The sequence below is a fragment of the Stegostoma tigrinum genome, chromosome 3, assembly GCF_030684315.1.
Source record: "Stegostoma tigrinum isolate sSteTig4 chromosome 3, sSteTig4.hap1, whole genome shotgun sequence".
Lineage (NCBI taxonomy): Eukaryota > Metazoa > Chordata > Chondrichthyes > Orectolobiformes > Stegostomatidae > Stegostoma > Stegostoma tigrinum.
The window spans coordinates 63,985,742-64,005,017 of record NC_081356.1 but is presented as its reverse complement, the minus strand read 5'-3'; the positions used below and the strand labels follow the sequence as shown (position 1 = coordinate 64,005,017).

The 19,276-nt window shown below is 39.2% G+C and overlaps 1 protein-coding gene across 1 annotated transcript in view; it reads left to right on the top strand.

Moving 5' to 3' along the window:
- The window catches only part of cep78 (centrosomal protein 78), a 98,410-nt gene that overhangs the window by 21,260 nt on the left and 57,874 nt on the right, over positions 1–19,276 (top strand). The window contains exon 7 of the mRNA XM_048528350.2: positions 226–339. Within this exon, the coding sequence (XP_048384307.1) occupies positions 226–339 (114 nt within the window). The remainder of the gene's footprint in view (positions 1–225; positions 340–19,276) is intronic.

Genomic DNA, 19,276 nt, shown 5'->3' with positions numbered 1-19,276 from the left:
ACCCCTTGATATGAATATTTTAGATACTTTTAAGGGAAACTAGGTAAGTAGATAAGAGAAGAAGGAATAAAAGGATAATAATAGCAATGAAGAAAGGTGGGAGGAGCATTAACATACAGGTTAGTTCCATTGCCAAATGGGTCATTTCAATGTGTTGTAAATATTATGGAAATGTTGCTTGTAGTATTTTACACCAGTCTATAGGAATTCTGTTTTTTATTACAGCCCTTGATTTGCAGCAATGTGGAATTTCTAATAAAGGAGCCAAAGCTTTGCTTGATATCTTGCAGACCAATAGTACTCTAATTGTATTGGATGTTAGAAAAAACCCATTAACTGGTGAGTTTGCTGTTAGAAATGACATTGCTACACAGTATTTTTGTTTTAGTTATTACACTTCTCTTGTTCTTAAATGTCTTCCCACATTCAACCGGAGTGAAATAAGACAACACAGCTGAGGACAGTTGCTGGTTAGGAAGATGATGCTGTATTATTTTATGAACATTGTGATACCTTTGGCATAGATTGTAAATGCAGTGAAGTGTAGAATTTGCAGTATCTTTTGCTTTTAAATCTCCCTTAATGTGATAATCTTCAGCACTTAGTATATTTTGGGCTTCCTCCCAATGTTCTTTATTTATTCTATCTGTTTATAATTCCCATGAATTGCAACTTAGACCTTGTGGTTGAATCGAACAAGTTTAATGTACTGAAGAACTAATAATTGCCGTCTTACAGAAATGTTGCAGCCAGTTGTCCTAGATGTCCATCAACATCCATTGAATGTGGATGAACCAGGGTCCTTCAGCCTTTTTGCATGCAGGGCCACAGTTTTCACACTTGAGGCTCCAATGTGCACATTTTCAAAAGATTAGGTTTAGCACAGTAGTAAACATGAATTTCAAAGTAACGGTTGAAGAAACAGCCTGCTTTAGCAAAACTAAAGTCAAAGCAATAATGTGATAAGTTTAGAAATGAGTAATTAATAAAGATGATGAAAAGTTGCAAGTAACAGAGCTGGAGAAAACCTATCTGGGCTCTTAAGTCCTGATCACCAAAGAAAGGGGCAGGGACTGAGGCTGAGCTAAGGAGTTTGCTTTAGTTGACAGTAACTGTGTGCTCGCCTCTGAATTCCTATAAACTGAGCTGGTCTCGATACAATTCATACAAGAATGGGGGGTTGGAAGAAGATGTATTTCAATTTGGGTATTCTCATCCCACTATGAGGATAGCTTTTTGGTGAGGGAGCTGGAGAAGACTCTCACTACACATGAGAATGATGATGGTTTGTATCCTAGTTGCAGTAATGTATCACTTGGGGATAATTACATTGCTGTGTCAATACCTTTTTAGTTATTGTCAATGGTAGAAATTGCAAAGTCGGAAGATGCAGTTGAAGCAATCTTGGTCAGTTCTTGCTGTACAGTGCTGGGAGTAAATTTTTTTTCCCCCTGCTTTGCCTTACTTCATTGCTTCCACTCTGACTTAGCCTTTGGTTGATAAGGTGGACATCAAATACATGCTTCCCCTTGTGGAGCAGTTTAGAACAAGAGGCCATAGATATAAAGTGAGAGGAGGTAGGTTCAACACTAAGATGAGGAGTAATTGTGGAGGACTGTGAATCTGTGGAAGTCACTGCCCCAGGGTTTTCTTCTTTTTTTATTCATTTTTTTCATTTCATTTTTCTTTCATTTCTTCATTCAAAAAAAAATTTCTTCATTTTCTGAAGAAGAGTCTAGGCCCAAAACATCAGCCTTCCTGCTCCTCTGATGCTGCTTGGCTTGCAGTGTTCATCCAGCTCTGCACCTTGTTATCTCAGATTCTCCTGCATCTGCAGTTCCTTCTATCTCTGCACTAGATACAAATTTTTTTATGTAATACAGGTAGGTGTTGCCTCGAGTAAATCTGAATTTTTAAAAAAACTTATTCCAAATAGTATTAGTAGGAACATTGACCTATTGACTTCAGCACAGTCCGAGATCTAGAACACTGGGTGGTGGCTCATAGCACTGGGAATAGAAGTCGGTGTCTGGTACTTTTGAAGATTCTGGAGGGTAATAGAGAGAGGAATTTTGGGAATACTAACAATGACTAATTACCTGGGAATTCTAGCGACATCTTCCTGGGATCTGTTGAGAGTTGAGGAGGGATGTCTGAGAGCAATGGGAATGATTAGGCTTCAGTTATAAAGGGCATTTGTGGGACGTTAGCTGGAGTAGTGTATGGTGCTGGTAATATGAATGCTGAACTGTTGCAATGTCAACATCAAGCTCAAGGTCTCCTCCTCAGTCGTGGAATATTTCTGTTGATAATTATTAAATTTTCTGGAAAAATACCAAATAGGTCTTTTGACCTTTTTGTCTTCAAGAGGAGAGCACCAGGACCTGCATCACTTGCATCGATAGCCAACTTGAATGGCTCTGCATAATTAGGTATGGCCAACACTGGGGCCATGGTTAACACAACTTTCAGGTTGTCCGGATAGTCCTTCATCCACTGAAATTTTCTGCGCTTCTTTGACAAGTCAGTCATTGGAGCAACCACACTACTAAAATTCAGTACAAACTTCTGATAAAAATCACTCCATCCCAGGAATTATAGTACTGCCGTCTTAGTCAATCGTGTAGGAAACTCCCTAGTAACCTTTGTTTTCACATTACCTTGGGGTCATCTGATCATGTCCAGTAACATGGCCTGGGAAGATGACTTGGGCTTTTGTGAATGCACTGTTAGCCAGATTGATCACTAAGTCCACCTCCTGAAATTGATTGATTAATTCCAATTAGTGCTCCAAATGTTTCTTCTGCGTGTGACTAAAAACCGTCGGGTTATCAATGTATACTGCACGTTTGGGTAAACCCAAAATGACTTTATTTGTTAGTCTTTGAAATGGGGCTGATGCATTTTTTGTACTAAATGGCATAACTTTAAACTGATACAGTCCATTCAGTGTCACAAAAGCATCTGAACTTGGTACTACACTCTGTGCATGTGACATGTTCTCCTTTAGCGTTCCTTCCCTATTAAAACACCTTTTGAACACATTAATATGATACACTGTGGGATTTCTTTCTGTCTGGTATTCTTATTAAATAGTTCACCTGTCTTAATTTCCTTTCTATTTGATAAGGCCCACTAAACCATGCTTTAAGGTTCACCCACACTGGAAGTAACATTAACGCTTTACCTTCAAAATTGCGAATTTTTGTTAGCTTTCCTGTTTCATCTCATGGTGTGCTACTTTGAAATGCTGTCTAGCCAACTCATGTGCTGTGTTTAGTCTTTCCATAAAAACAGACACACAGTCTAAACATGTAGTTTCTGAACTGTGACTCACCAGTTTCTCCTCAATTAATTTCAGTAATCCTCTCATCTCATGCCCAAAAACTAATGCAAATGGACTGAGTTTGGTAGATTCATTTGGTGCATCCCTAACTGCAAAAAGTACAAATGGAATTGCTTTATCCCTTTGGATAGTCTGAATTATAAGCAAGCAACATGATCTTTAAAGTTTGACGCCACCGTACAATTGCTCCCTCTGATTCTGGATAGTATGCTGTGGATTTGAATTGTTTTATTCCTAAACTATCCATAATTTCCTTGAATAATTTTGATGTAAAATTTCACTCTTAATTGTATCTCTGCAGACAGTCTGTATCTAGTTAAAAAGTTTGAATAACTCTTCTACAATCCTTTTGGTCACAATACTCCACAATGTGACATTCTAGAATACACTCAGATTCTTCTTCTGTGTATGCTGTTTGATACATCTACTTTAGTTTTTCATCTTTCTGATGTAATTCAGTTAATTTCTCTGAATTAAAAATATCCACTTTGTCCTCCAACTGTTCTTGTTTTTTTCTCAACCATTTGATCAAACAGTCTGTGACAAATGAACTTCAACTTCCTTATCTTTAGTCTTTGATTTCTGCTCCTGCTTCAACCTGTAGCTTTGTGACCTTGTTACTCCACAAACTGGAAAAATCCCAGGACACCTCAATTCCCTGATATTTCACTGGCTTTTCAACAATAGTAGGCATCACTTCCACCTGTGATCTTGCTATATCATTAGCAAGGATAAATTGTATTCCTGGAAGAGAGTGTTTCTCAATTACTCCTTTCACCACTTCTTCACTTCTTTCACCGGACTCTCCAACGCTACTTTATATAATGGAAAACTTTCTTCTCACAATGAATTCCACATGTTACCATCTTTTTTGGCAATACTCCTTCGGAATTACATATCTCCTCATCTCTCACTATCAAAGATTGATTTGCTTCTGTATCTCTTAAAATTTTAAATTCTTTATCTACTCCTCCAGGCAAATATGAGTAAACCTAATCTCGGAAGTAAATTCTTTCAAGAGATATGGCATTTTCTTCTCAATCAACCCCTGACCAAGTTGTACGTTCTGGTGCAGTTTTTTTTTTAGCTTTCACTGTGCTTTTCTTTCACACTTCAACCAAACCCACCTGCTTATCCTGTTTTCCCACATCAATCTTGGTGTTTTTTCTGAACCACCAACACCGCCTACTTTCTTATATTGATTTATTTTTTAAATTTTGTCCCCCTCATGAGCTTCCTTTCTATTCTGTAGTAAACCATCTTTACCATCTTCAATGAGATCTCTTTTCCCATACCACCTGAAAATTTCTCTTTTCCCTAGTTTCCAACCCTCTCAGATTGAAATTGACGTTGGAAGCAAATTTTGATTTATGAACCTGCTCATAATCATCTGCCATTTCTGCTCCTAGTCTTGCAGTTTTATCTCTCTGCTCTTCTGTATGAGTTCTCACTACTGTAGGAAGTAAATTTTTGAACTCCTCCAAAATAATTGTCTCTCTAAGAGCACAATTTGTATGATTTATTTTCATTGCCCTTATCCACCAACAAAAGTTACTTTGTTTGATCTTTTCAAGCTCAATGTTCATTTGACCAGGGTCCCTCCTTAGATTCTTGAAACATTGTCTGTAGGCTTCTTGTGCTAGCCTATATGCACTTAAAATGGCTTTCTTCATCTCTTTATACTTCCCATATTCCTCCTCTGGCAATTGTGCTATCTACCACCTTTGGATCAACAATACCCATGTGGTCACCGGCTATTTTGTTTATTTTGCCAGTTTCTCAAATAAAATGAACAAGGCTTCTAGATCCTACTCGATGGACTTAGGCAATGCTTGAACGTATTTATACAGATCCTCAACCAGGCCTTTAGATGCAAAGGGTTTGCTCATAATCATTATCTTTCTCACTAAGACTACTTTCTACCTTCATCTCCACCCTTTTAAATCAACTTTCATGTCTAATTGCCAACTTCTGAAGTTCAAACACTCCCTCTCCTTTTTCTTCTGCGAGGGCCTTCCGATTCTTTTTTCTCTTTACTTTGCTTTCAATTGTAATTCAAACTCTTTCATTTCCTTTGTTGTTTCTTTTGGTTCAGCTTGGGCTATTGTTTCCTTTTGGTTCTGCAAGGACTCTTCTTTCCCTTGCCATTGCCTCTAATTCAAGCTGCTTCATTTACAATTGAAGTTTACCCACTTGCAATGACAATTATAAATTGGTTGCCAGAATCATTTTTCATTTTCTCACAGATACAGGCAACCTGAACTCGAACGTTTTTTGCTGTTTCAAAAAGCTTTGCCTTGCTCATGTTTTGTAAAAATCACAAAGCGACTTCTTCCAACTCCAGGAAACTCTTAGTGACTGAAAGAGCCTTTAGTACACATGGTACAATCTGTTTAAACCAAACGAGTTCAGCACCTGAAATAAAAGACACTAACACTTACTACTCGAGCCTTTGAGTCCAATAATCCTAAACTCGACCTGGAATTAGAGATTTTGATCTTGGACGAGCCCCCAATTTGTTATGAACCAAATCCCTTCAAAATATTCAGATAGTTTAGACATTAACTTTTCTTATTTTAAAGATAAATGTAAGGTGTTGCGTTTCAGATGTAATTCGATTGGCCAGACTACCGGATGTAAAGCAATACACACTGTATTCTTCCACTTTAGTTAAAATACAACAAAAGAAAGGAGTTGGAAAATCTTAACTCTATTGGAAAACTTAACAGAATAATAGATACAGTAACTAATTCTAATGAACTGTTTCAATATAGTAACGCTGCATAAACATACCCTTTGCAGAAGTCAAATTCAGAACACAAATTGTCTCATATGCAACTCCAGTAGCCCAGGAGGATAAACCTCAAGATAACTGAGTGGCTGGAATAGGTTTACTGCAGCTTCCAACACGCCTGAGACCCCAGAGACAATTGCTGAATGCTAAAACTAAAAATCCTGGTTCTCTGAGTGGGAGCTTGACCACTCCTGTTCAGGCTGCTTCTCTTGTTCCAACTTTAAAATGAACATCTAAGGCTTCACAAGTTGTCTATCTTCTCATAGACTGCTTCGCATCTGTACTCCAATCTCTTTCTCTATCTCTAGAAGAATCTAGGACAAAACACACCTCTTAAAGCCACAGTAGTGTCACACTCCTCATGTCATGTTATGCGCCATGCCGTGGTATCGCGCTTACATGCTTATTCACCCGCTATATACTAAGTAAAGTCATTGAATCTTGGACTTCTTTTTAAAAGGTAGCTTATTTATAAGTGGCCACTTCCTTTGCAATTCAGACCCTTTTAACTTTTCAACAGCTCAAACTGCAAATTAGTTGAAACCACTTAACATTGTTTAAACAAACGTTATGAAATTGACACCAGAACTGTCAGTCAAACAGGAGTTCAATTGTTTCAAGAGACTAATGGTTTTCTGGGCTCTCTAGAATACATTATAAGTTAGAATAATGAGAGACAGTATTATGTGCTAATCGTGTGGAATATGACCTCATGCCATGAGACTTCATTGGATCTGGAGTCAAAATGAGATTCTGTTCCACTTGTATTTAGTGCTGGCTCCGTGGGGACAGTGGTAGAAGCATTGAGGATACATTTTAATGTGAATGAATTGTCAGGCTGTTGGGACAGTTCATCCAATTTGGCAAAAGGTCCTGGATGTTAGTAAGGGTACTTCACAGAGTTAATTGGGCAGGTTATACCAGGTGTTTCTGCCATATTGATGCTGGTTGATTTGCTCACTTTCATTGTTTATATATTTTTTGTAGCCATTTGGCACAACTGAATAGCTTACTAGGTCATTTCAAAGGTGGAGTCACATGTAGGCTGGCTCAAGAATTGATCCAGATTTCCTTCCAAGATGACATTAGTGAGCCAGATTGGTTCTTAAAACGTTTTTGAGAGTTTCATTCTGTGATCACAGTGGTTAACTTTTAATTCAGTCATATCAGTGGGCATACTGTTGAGGAGGAATACCTGGATTGTGTACTGGATGGTTTTCTGGATCAATAAAATGTGAGATCATGCATTTTGGTAGGAACAGAGGCATAGACTATTTTCTAAATGGGGAGAAAATTCAGAAATCTGAAGTGGCAAAAGAACTTGGGAGTCCTAGCCCAGGATTCGCTTCAGATAATCTTGCAGGTTGAGTTGGTCGTTAGGAACGCAGTTACAATGTTGGCACTTATTTCAAGAGGACTAGAATATAAAAGCAGGGATGTACTTCTGAGGCTTTGTAAAGTTCTGGTCAAACCATATTTAGAGTATTATGAACAATTTGGGCCTCACTGCTGAGGAAGGATATATTGGCCCTGCAGCAGGTCCACAGCAGATTCATGAGAACGATCTCAGGAATGAAAGGCTTAGCATGTGAGGAATGTTGGAGGACTCTGGATTTGCACTCAATGGTGTTAAGCAGGATGAGACGGAATCTAATTGAAACTTAGTGAATAAGGTCATTTCTGCTATAACACATGCTCCGTTAACATGAATTGGCTGTAATGTGATTGACGAAGAGGGGAACGCTATTTCTAAAATGCGAACTTGTGTTGGCTATAACATGATACCATCAGCGCCCAGAGGACGTCACATGATGGTTTCATGGGCTTTGTACAATTAGTACAATTAGCCTGATTTCTGTAGTAGGGAAAATGCTCAAGTCCATCAGAGAAAAAGTGCCATTTGGGGTGGCACCTGTTGACATCACATGATGGTTTCATGGGCTTTGTCGAGAATACATTCAGTGCTAGCACCAAAAGAGTCTCCACGCTGGTATCACATAATCATTTCATGGGCTTTGTCATGAAGTGCTTTCTGTGAGAGTAATGGTATAACCTACTCCCCTATCAAGTCATCTTGACAGTTTTTCTAGGTAAAGTGTTAAATTTACTTTCATTTCATTTTTGGTAAGAATTAAACATTTATTCAAATTGTGCTATCCTTTTGTGTTAAGCTTTTGAGTGATTTTGTTTTTAGTGGTCTACCCTCAACTCTCCTTTTTTCCATAAGCCCCATTATTACTATAGCATGGCTTTTTTATAATGTGATGTTGCAAAGGAATGCAACTATCGTGTTGTAGCAGAACTGACTGTCCTGAACAGCTTGGACAGAGTGAACGTTGGGAAGATGTTTCCATCAGTAGGAGAGACTAAGACCCAAGGGCACAGACTTAAAGAGAAGACCCTTTTGAACAGAGATAAAGAGGAACTTCTACAGCCAGAGAGTGGTGAATCTATGGAATTCATTGCCACAGAAGCTTGTGGAGGTCAGGTCATAGAGTATATTTAACATAGAGATGGATAGGTTCTTGATTGTCAAGGGATCTGGGGTTATGGGGAGAAAGTGGGAGAATAAGGTTGAGAAACTTGTCAGTCATGATTGAATTGTGGACCAGACTGATGGGCTGATTGACCTGATTTCTGCTCATATGTCTTGTGGTGTAATGGTCTGATACATTCAGGAACTAACTGGAAAAAAGGCCATCTTTGACTTGGTATTGTGAAATGATAAAGGAATAACTAGCTGTAAAGTTGTGAGTGTCCAATTTGTGAAGAGTGACCAGAATATGTTAGAATTCTTCATTAAGGTGGAGAGTGATGTAGTTGATTCTGAGACAGTGGTCTCAAATAAAGGAAACTACAATGGTATGAAGTGCGAGCTAGCTATGATAGATTGGGAATGGTACTAAAAGGGATGTTGGTAGATAGACAATGGCAAATATTTAAATAGTGTGTGGAGGAACTGCAACAACTGTTTGTTCCTGAGTGGCACATAAATGAAATGGGAAAGGAGACTTGATCATGGCTAACAAGCAAAATTATTCAGCAGATGTGAAGATTGGGATTAGTTTAAATTTCAGCAAAGGAGGAGAAGTGGATTGATTAAGAGGAGGGAATAGAGTATGACAGTAAGCTTGCAGGGAACATACCAACAGAAGCATTTACAATCAATTTGTATGTGAAGAGAAAAGATTAGCGAAGACTAAGGTCCCTTACAATCAGGAATGTGGAATGTTATAATGTGAGCAAAGCAATGATGAATCAATTAAATGTATATTTTGATTCTGTCTTCACAAATGAGAATATAAATAACACCTCAGAAATGTTGGAGAACACGAGAACTATTGAGAGGAAGGAACTGATGGAAATCCGTATTAGTAGGGAAATGGTGCTGAAGAAATTTTTGGGATGAAATGTCATTAGATCCCCAAGGCCCAATAATCTTCATCCCAGTGTATTTAAAGAAGTGGCTGCAGAAATAATAGATCCATTGCTCATCATTTTTCAAGATTCTCTCAGACTCTGGTACAGTTATGATAGATTGGAGCATTACTAATGTAACCCTACTATTTTAAAAAATGGAGGCAAAGAAACAACAGGGAATTATAGTACAATTAGCCTGATTTCTGTAGTAGGGAAAATGCTCAAGTCCATCAGAGAAAAAGTGCCATTTGGGGTGGCACTTTTTCTCAGTGGTTAGCTTTGCAGCCTCACAGTGCCAGGGACCTGGGTTTGATTCCACCTTTTGGGTGACTGTCTGTGTGGAGTTTGCACATTCTCCTCGAATCGGCGTGAGTTTCCTCTGGGTGCTCTAGTTTCCTCCCACAGTCCAGAAATGTGCAGATTAGGTGGATTAGCCATGCTAAATTGCCCATCGTGTTCAGGGATGTGTAGATTACCGGGTTGGATCTGGGTGGGATGCTCTGAGTGTCGGTGTGGACTTGTTGGGCCGAAGGGTCTGTTTCCACACTGTGGGGATTCTATGAAAGAAGATTTCATAGTGGAGCATCTGGGCCAATAATGATAGAATTGGACAGAGTTTTCATGGATTTGTGGAAGGGAAATAATGCTTGACAAATCCAGGATGTAAGTAGTGGAGTTAATCCCAGAACCAGTGGATATGGTTTCTTTGGACTTTCAGGAGGCTTTCAATGAGATCCCAAGTCAGGAATGAACATTTAAAATTAAAGCAAATGGAATTTGACATTGTGTAATGACATGGATAGAGAACTAGTTGACATAAATGCGCTGTCTCTAAGTAGCAGCTAGTGACAAGTAGGGTACTGTGGGAATCAGCACTTGAATCCCAAATATTCACTATATATTATTGATTTCGTTGAGGGAACAAAGTGAAATATCTTGAATATCTTTTGCAGGTGACACAAATAGAGTGGTGGAATGGTGAACTATGCAAAGAATGCAGAGATGCTTCAGTGTGATTTGGACAAATGGCCAAATATATGGCAGATGAAATATAATGTCATTAAATGAGATTAGCCACTTTGGTGTCAAAAACAGGAAGGGAGATTATTATCTGAATGGTGATAGATTCGGAAAGGAGAGGTGCACCGAGACCTGGGTGTCTGTATACAATCAGCCATTGAAAGTAAGCAGGTGGCGAACAAGGCAGATTATATGTTGGCCTTCATAGTATGAAAATTTCAGTTCAGAGGAGGAGTGTCTTGCTGCGGTTGTTTAGGGCTTTGGTTAGACGACACCTAGAGTATTGTGTGCATTTTTGGGCTCCTTATCTGAAGAAGGATGCTCTGGCTATAACAGGAATGCACCACAGGTTTACCAGACAGATTCCTGGGATGGCTGGACTGCTGTATAAAGAGAGACTGGATCGGTTAGGACTGTAATCGCTGGAGTTCAGAAGAATAACAGGGGAACCTCATAAATGTATTAAAATTCTAGTGAACTAGACAGGGCAAATGCAGAAAGGATGATCCCGATAACTAGAGAGTCAAAAATTAGGGGTTACAGTCTACTGGTGTGGGGTAGACCATTTAGGAGTGAGGGCTAAAGGGATCAAAGGGAATGGGGAAGAAGTGGAAGCAGGTACGGACATGCATGATCATCCACGATCCTTTGAATGACTGAGCAGGCTCGAATTGAGCTGACCTATTTTCTTACTTCTCCTATTTTCTGTGCGTTCCAAATTTTTTGGTTAATTGATTTTAAATTTATCCTGTTTCTACACCCTCGCCTAGGTGTCTGAATTAGTTCAGTAACATTACCACGATACAGACAATGTAATTGTGTTTTGTGTTATTATTGAAGGTGCTAAGCATAGGATTACATGCCCCTTCCGTGATGCAGGAGAAATAAAAGTTGAGTACACATTTCATTAGATTCAAGAACAGCTTCATCTCCTGTTATTAGACTTTTGAACAGCCTCTCACATGTTAATTCTGATCTCTCTCTCTCTGTGCACCTTCTTCGCAGCTGTAACAGTCTGATCTGCTACCTGTATAGCATGCAAAACAGCACTTTTATGTGTGACAACAATAAATCAGTCAATGGAATTGGAATATGATTACTGTACTTCATTAATTCGCTTTCTGAGCTACATTATGGGAACCGCTGCAGGAAGACTCTTCGTATCATTTTTCAAATTATTGTAGCTGAAATAATTCAGAACAGTTTTGTGAGTCTTTGTTCTCTTTTGTCTGCTGACAATGGCATGTCATGAATTTGCAATTTGGTACATTTGCAGCCAGTATTTAAGTCTGAAGTTTGTTTGTATTTGTCATCTTTAATGTTTGTACTTTCTTTTACACCTCCTTTGAGACTTAAGTGATACCTCACTCACTATTCATTTGGACTCTAACATATTCTGTGTTCTTCAAGAGAATACCTGTAGTGCCATCTGGTGGGAAATGTTAAGACTCATTGAAATTTCACAGCTTAGAAACTGTAAATAGATTCACTGAATCTCAGATTGCTACACAGGAAGGAGCCCATTCAAGCTATTGCACCTATGATGACTCTCTGAAAGAACAATTTATCAAGTGACTGTCCTTGGCCTTCTCCTGGGAATATTGCAGATTTTTTTGTTTTTGTGTGATAATTCTGTTTCCTTTTGATTGCATTAATTGAATTTGCCTCCACCATACTCGCAGCGAGTGCATTCCAAACCCTAACTGATTGGTACATCAGAAAATTTTCCTTCATGTCTCTGTCATTTCTTTTAGCAATTAGTTTAAAACCGTGGACTCTTGTTTTTGATTCTTCTGTCAATGGAAATAGTTTCTCCCTATTTCTTCTGTCAAGATCCCTCATGATTTTGAATACTTCTATCAAGCCATCTTTCAACATTCTCTTCTCCAGTGAAAACAGAGGCAACCCCTCCAAGTAATCTATGTAATTGAAGTTCCTAACACTTGAAACTTCTCATTAATCTTTTATGCCCCCCTGAAAATACCTTCAAATCATTCTTAAAATATGACCCCAGAACTGGATATTCCAGATGAGATTGAACCAGTGTTTTATCCAAGGTTCATGAAATAACTCCATAGAGGCCGGTATCACGATGCAAAGCCACTCTTTATTTAAACATGCAGAGTAAGTGACACTGCTCTGGCTTCGTCAGAGCCAACTCTGAGTGAACAGAACCGTTGACACTTCTGTTTATGTCTGTCAGCCAGATCTCCCTGATTGGACCAGGTTAACAGCCCTAATCAGGGAACTCATATTCTATGAGAAATAAAAACCAAAAGAACTGTGGATGTTGTAAATCAGGAACAAAAACAAAGTTGCTGGAAAAGCTCAGCAAGTCTGGCAGCATCTGTGGAGGAGAAAACAGTTAACGTTTTGGGTTCTGAGGAAGGGTCACCGGACCCAAAACATTAACTCTGTTTTCTCCTCCACGAATGCTGACAGACCTACTGAGCTTTTCCAGCAACTTCGTTTTTGTTCATATTCTATGAGGTCCACCTGACTGACCTTATGACAATCACTTATCCCTCCCCCTCTAATTCCAGGGACTTGGGCCTGTTCTTTTTCTTGTAGCCTCCCCTGGGGCATTTTCGGACCAGATCTGACTCCTTTGACTCAACCTTGGATATGGGTGGCGCATACTGGAACGTACCCCACCTCTTGCGCCAGAGCGTCTTGAAAGGTATTAAAGGCGTCGAGGCTGCAATGTTCGCCATGGCGGAGGGGAAGAACTCATGAGTTCTGACAGCTTTTTTTGACTGTTCTGAAGAGCCAAGTATGTTTTGCTTCTGCCCTGTTTGTGGTTTTGCATCTTTCATGTAGCCCACATGCTCGTTCAGGACCAGTACACTTATCAGAACTTTGTATATCTCAGGACTGTCCTCTGTCGACCACACCTCTTACCCGTGCAATTCCTTTTATGTGGTTTTGGCACCTAACTTTGTCCTCTGAAGTAAACTGTCTATCTCACTTAGAGGAGTCTTCTATCTGGCAGCATCGTTCCTGATGCCGTGTCACCCTCCCTCTCACCACCAGGTCCAGGAAGAATAGATGTGATCCACTGCAGAGTATTCTCATGTTAACAACTCTGCTGGAGGAATCCCTGTAGTTGCATGAGGGATGGTCTGATAATCAAGTCAGAACCTGAACTGTTTGGTATTGAGTGAAGCTATAGGCTATTTCTTTAAGCCTGTCTTCAAAATTTGGACTGTTCTTTCTACCAGGCCATTGGATGATGGTTGGTATGGAGCTGTCCTTACCTGCCACATGCTGTTCAACTTCAGGAAATACTTGAATTCCTCTCTGGTAAATGATTGAGCTTGTTGTCTGTGACAACAATTCTTGGAGTTCGTGTATTGCAAAAGATGCTTGCAGTTTTTCTATCACTGTCCCCATATTTGACAAATGACCTTGGTGCATGTCCATACACTTTAAATAGGTATCCGCCTGTGAAAGGGTTGGCATAGTTGATGTGTTACCGAGAACACCGTTTACCCAGCCATTCCCACGAATATGGGGGAGCTGCTCATTAAGTTTTTTGTCCTTGTTGGCACTCTGAGCACTGCCTCTCCAACGTGGCTGTCTACAAACAATTCTGGATACAGGCACTTGTCACCAACGTCTTCATTTTGGACACCCTGGATGACTGTGGTTGAGTTCAGCCAAGATCTGTTGATGACCTTTAACTGGGACAATCACTCTTGCTCCCCGTAATAAAATGCTGCCCTCTATTGTGATCTGATGTTAGACCACTTAAGGTGATTGACTATTATATGCCCGAAACGTCAGCTGTTGTGCTCCTAAGATGCTGCTTGGCCTGCTGTGTTCATCTACCTCTACACTTTGTTATCTCTGATTCTCCAGCATCTGCAGTTTCCATTATCTCTAAAAATATTTCATACCAAGTTTCATCATTAACAGAAAATGTTATTGTATATTTTTCTATTTATGGTAAAACAGTTTTGAAAAATGGCAGAGAAATAAAAATGTTCTAAACCTACTACCATGCAATTTTGAAAAAGTCCTTTAAAACTTCAAATACACAGACATAGGCATTCACAATAATGATAGATGGTTTGACACATATATTACAGTTGAAAGGAAAATGTAGACAGCTAAGACCATAAGTCCATATCACAGGGTGGGTTAAATTATCCTTCACAGCTCCTTTGTTTTCTGCTGTTATAATGCACAGTCATCTGTAAAGTAATGGCTGTTCTTAACTTCAGTAGTTGGTCAGGTGGATCTAAATCTTATCCTGCTAGAGTTCTTTCTTTTAAGCTTTCTTGTTTTTTTCATCCGTAGATAAAGGGAACCATGTCTTCAGTTTGCACTCTTTAGATGTCTCTAGCTGCCCTGCATTTGCAGATTTGTAACAAGCTGCAGCTCAACAAAACAGAGAGCTGTCATCAGGGCTTCTTTCCTTTACTCAAAGACTCTTGGTGCCACTCTGTCTCAAAGTATCCAGCTCACTGCTTCACAAAGTAACGTCTTGCACAATTTAAAAATGTGCACCACTTCATTTTCCTCAAATTAAGAAAATGTGGTTCCTTACAAGTTGTACCAACATGTTGTGATCTCAGACTTGTCATGATCCATGGAATCAGTCAAACGTGAGAGATGCAACAGAAACTGTAGCAGACCTTCAACTACATCTGGAACTCAATGAAAAAAGCAAACTTGAATAGTCTGCTGAACTATTCAAGTTCAGACCTTAGTTGTCTGCTTTGGAGAGTAAAATGAATGTGCAAGAGAAAAAAGTTTAGGATAAATCCAAGCTTGAGAAATACTATTTCTGAATTGATGAAATCTTTAAGGGATACGTTTACTTCGTTCATAAAGATGAATGAAGAGCGACAGAGAAAGAAAATAAGTAGGATGATTAACAAACCCCTTATCACAAATTCAATGAAATATTGCGAGTTTACAAGAAAATATAGTACAACTTTCATATAAAACAAATCCATTTCAGCAGTAACAGCTACAGAAAAATCGACCTGAGCTCTAAATAATGCTGGAGTAAATGACAGATGAATAAAAATAGACAGAGATGTTTCTTGTGCACGAGGAGGATCTGCAAGACACTGAAGGAACAATGCTTTCACAAATAAGTGCCAGTAGTGATGTTGTGAAAGAAGTCAAAAAGGACATAGATGAAACTATTCAATCAACTTCTGAAGTGGAAGAAGTTCAAACTTCAAAGGAAGTGAACCAAAAGAAATTGGGAGGCCGAACAATTATTACAGCAAGTTGTAAAGGAGTAGAATACTGGAAAAATGGAAAACCAAAGCACTGATGGAATTAGTAGAACTAGAACCTTCTAACTGTCTTGAAGCTCTTAAAGAATAAATCAGTAAATGTCAAGATCAGTTGCTATACTGAAACCAGAAATGGCTCCCGTGCATCAGGAAAAGCATATGGATCAGCAAATGTAGTACATGAAAGAAAAACTTGACAACATAAACAGAAATGATAGACAATACTATTGATAACTTTCTAGAGATGATGTTGATTTCCAATTTCACTATTATGGAATGTGGACATATCACGAAATTGCCTGTACTTTAAGATGTTGGAACAGCCTTGATGAGTTGCTGCAGTGCATCTTGTATGTGGTTCACATTGCTGCCACTCTGTATTGGTGATGGAAGGAGTTAAATTTAAGGTTGTGGATGATGTATCAATTGACTGGCCTGCTTTAAGTCTGAGACTGAATTTCTTTGAGTAGTGTTGGAGCTGCATCCATTCCAGCAAGTGCCTGACTTGTGTCTTGATGCTTAAGCTTTGGGGAGCCAGGAGAGGAGCGAAATGCTGCACAGTTCCCAGCCTCTCACCTATACTGAAAACTACAATATTGAAATAGCTGGTTAGATTTTTTTGTTCACAATATGGGCAACGCTGGCTAGCCAAACCTTTGTTAAGGAATTTGAATTGCAGTTGAGAAGTTGTAGTGAACCACCTTCTTGACTCTGCACTCCATGTGCTGGAGGTGCACCAACACTGCTGTTGGAGAGAGACTTCCAGGACTTTGATCCCGTGTCTGTGAAGAAGTTTTGCAGTGCATCTTGTAAATGGTGCTTAGCACTAGCACTGTGCTTCAGTGGTGGAGGGAGTGTGTGTTTAAGCTTGTTTTTAGTTTCCATCTTCATAGAATTGTTATAGAAACCATTAGGCTAATCGCACCTGTACCACTTCTCTTCCCTAGTGCCAATCTCCTGCTTTTCCCCCATATCCTTGCACACGATTTTGACACAAATAGTCATCCAATGCCCTCCTGAATGCCTCAGTTGAATCTGCCTTTATCACATTTCCCGGCAGTGCATAATATACCCAAACTACTCAGTGCGTGAAAAAGTTTTTCTCATGTCACCTTTTCTTTTACAAATCACATTTTAAATATCTGCCTTCTTGTTCACTATTTCTTTTATGAGTGTGAAAAGTTTCTCCCTATCTAATCTATTCATTCCACTCTTGATTTTGAAACCACTGACAGATCTTCTGACAGCTGCTTTATCTCCAAGGTAAACAATTCCTCCTTCTTCATTCCATTTCCACAGCTGAAGTTTTTCATTTCCTAAAACCACTCTCTTGTAAATTGCTTCTAAGTTCTCTCCAATGCTGTCACATTTGGCACCCACAACTGTACGTAGTATTCTAATCAGTATCTTGTACATGTTCATAATCACCTCCCTTTTCTTGTAGTTTATACTGCTATCAATGAAGTTGAGAACTCTGCATGCTTTACTAACTGCTCCATCTGCCTTCTCTCCTTCACTGATCTGTGCACATATGCACCCAGCTTCCTTGGCTCCTGCACCTATTTCAGAATGGTGTCTCCTATTTTTATTGTCTTTCAATGTTTTTCTGACCAAAGTACATTGCCTCTCATGTCTCTGCGTTGAATCTCATGTATCATCTATCCACCCACTCCATTAACTTTTCAATGTCCTTTTGGAGTTCCACATTATCCACCTTACAATTTACAATTGTTCCAAATTTGGTGTTATCTGCAAAATTTGAAATTATCCCCAGCACACCAAAATCCAAATCATTAATGTACATCCAGGAAAGCAAGAGTCCTGTATTGACCCTTGGAGAACTCCCACCACAAACCTCCCTCCAGCTCAAAATGCCTATTGACCATTATTCTATTTCCTATCATTCAGCTGATTTTATATCTGGGTTGCCACCCTCCCTTTTATACAATGACCCATAAACTTCCTCTCAAATCTGTGTGGCACTGTATCAAAGACCTTCTGAAAATTCATGTGTACCACATCAACAGCATTACCTTCATTGACCTTTTCCGTTGCTTGTTCAAATAAATCCAGCAAGTTAGTGAAATGCTATTTTCTCTTCAGCGATCTATACTGACTCCTCCTAATCACCTTGCCTTTCCCCATGTGACAGCTAATTCTATTCTAAGTAATTATTTTTATAATTTTTAACAATTATCAACATTAAATTTCTTCATAATTGAAGTTTCTCATCATGGAACAATAGTCATAAATCTCTTCTGCACTTTCTCTAATCTATTCACATCCTATCCCTGGAATTTTCTCTGGAACTGTACTCTGGCTGAGGTCTAACAATTGTCTTACACAAATTCAGCATCACCTCCTTGCTTCTGTACCCCATGCCCCTTTAAATAAAGACTAATTTACTGTATATTATAGTAATTACTTTTTCCATGTATCATGCCACATTGAGTGATTCGTGTACATACACACTGAAGTCCCTCTGCTTTTGTAATCTTTTCAGAATTGTAAGCTTTTTATTTTACCTGTGCATTACCTCTCAACTTCTCTGCACTGAAAGCCATCAACCACATATCTGCCCATTCCACCAACTTGTCTGTGTCCCTTTTGAAGTTCAGCACAGTCCTGCTTAATTTACAATGCTTTCAAGTTTTGTATCACCTTCAAAGTTGAAGTTGCCTCTTGCACACCAAGATCTACATCATTAATATATATCAGGAAAAACAAGAGTCCGAACACTGACTGAAAGAAACTGAAAGAACAGTAGATGTTGGAAATCAGAAACAAAACAAAAATTGCTGGAAATGCTCAGCACGTCTGGCAACATCTGTGGAGAGAAATCAGAGTTAAAGTTTTGGGTCCCGTGACCCTTCCTCAGAATTGATTGGGGCCAGTAAAAAGTTGATTTTTATGCAGAGGATGATGGGAGGTGAGGGGGTAAGGAGTAAATGATAGCTGGAGACAGAAAAAACAGTTGGACAGACAAAGGTGTTGATAACGATCAGCCTGAGAGAATGGATAGCTACTGGGGGTTATGCATAATAGCACACCATGTGATAACAAGGTCTGGGTTGAGGAGGTTGGGGTAAAGACATGAGAGAACTCAAGCCTCAAAATTGTTGAACTCTGTATTGAGTTCAGAAAGCTATAGAGTTACCATGTGAAAAATGATGTGCTGTTCTTCTTGCACTGAGTTGCACTGGAGCACTGCAGCAAGCCTGAGACAGATGTTGGTCAGGAACATGTTGGTGTGTCGAAGTGGTAGGGTCTTTTTAGAGGACAGAACGTAGGTGTTCTGCGAAGTGGCCGCCTAGTTGCACTTTGTTTCCCCAAGGCAGTCTCTAGAATCAACACAGTTACCTTGACAATACATCCTCTCACACTACTTCCTGTAAAGACGCAGTTCCATTCTCTCAATTCCTCCAATTTTGTTGCACCTGT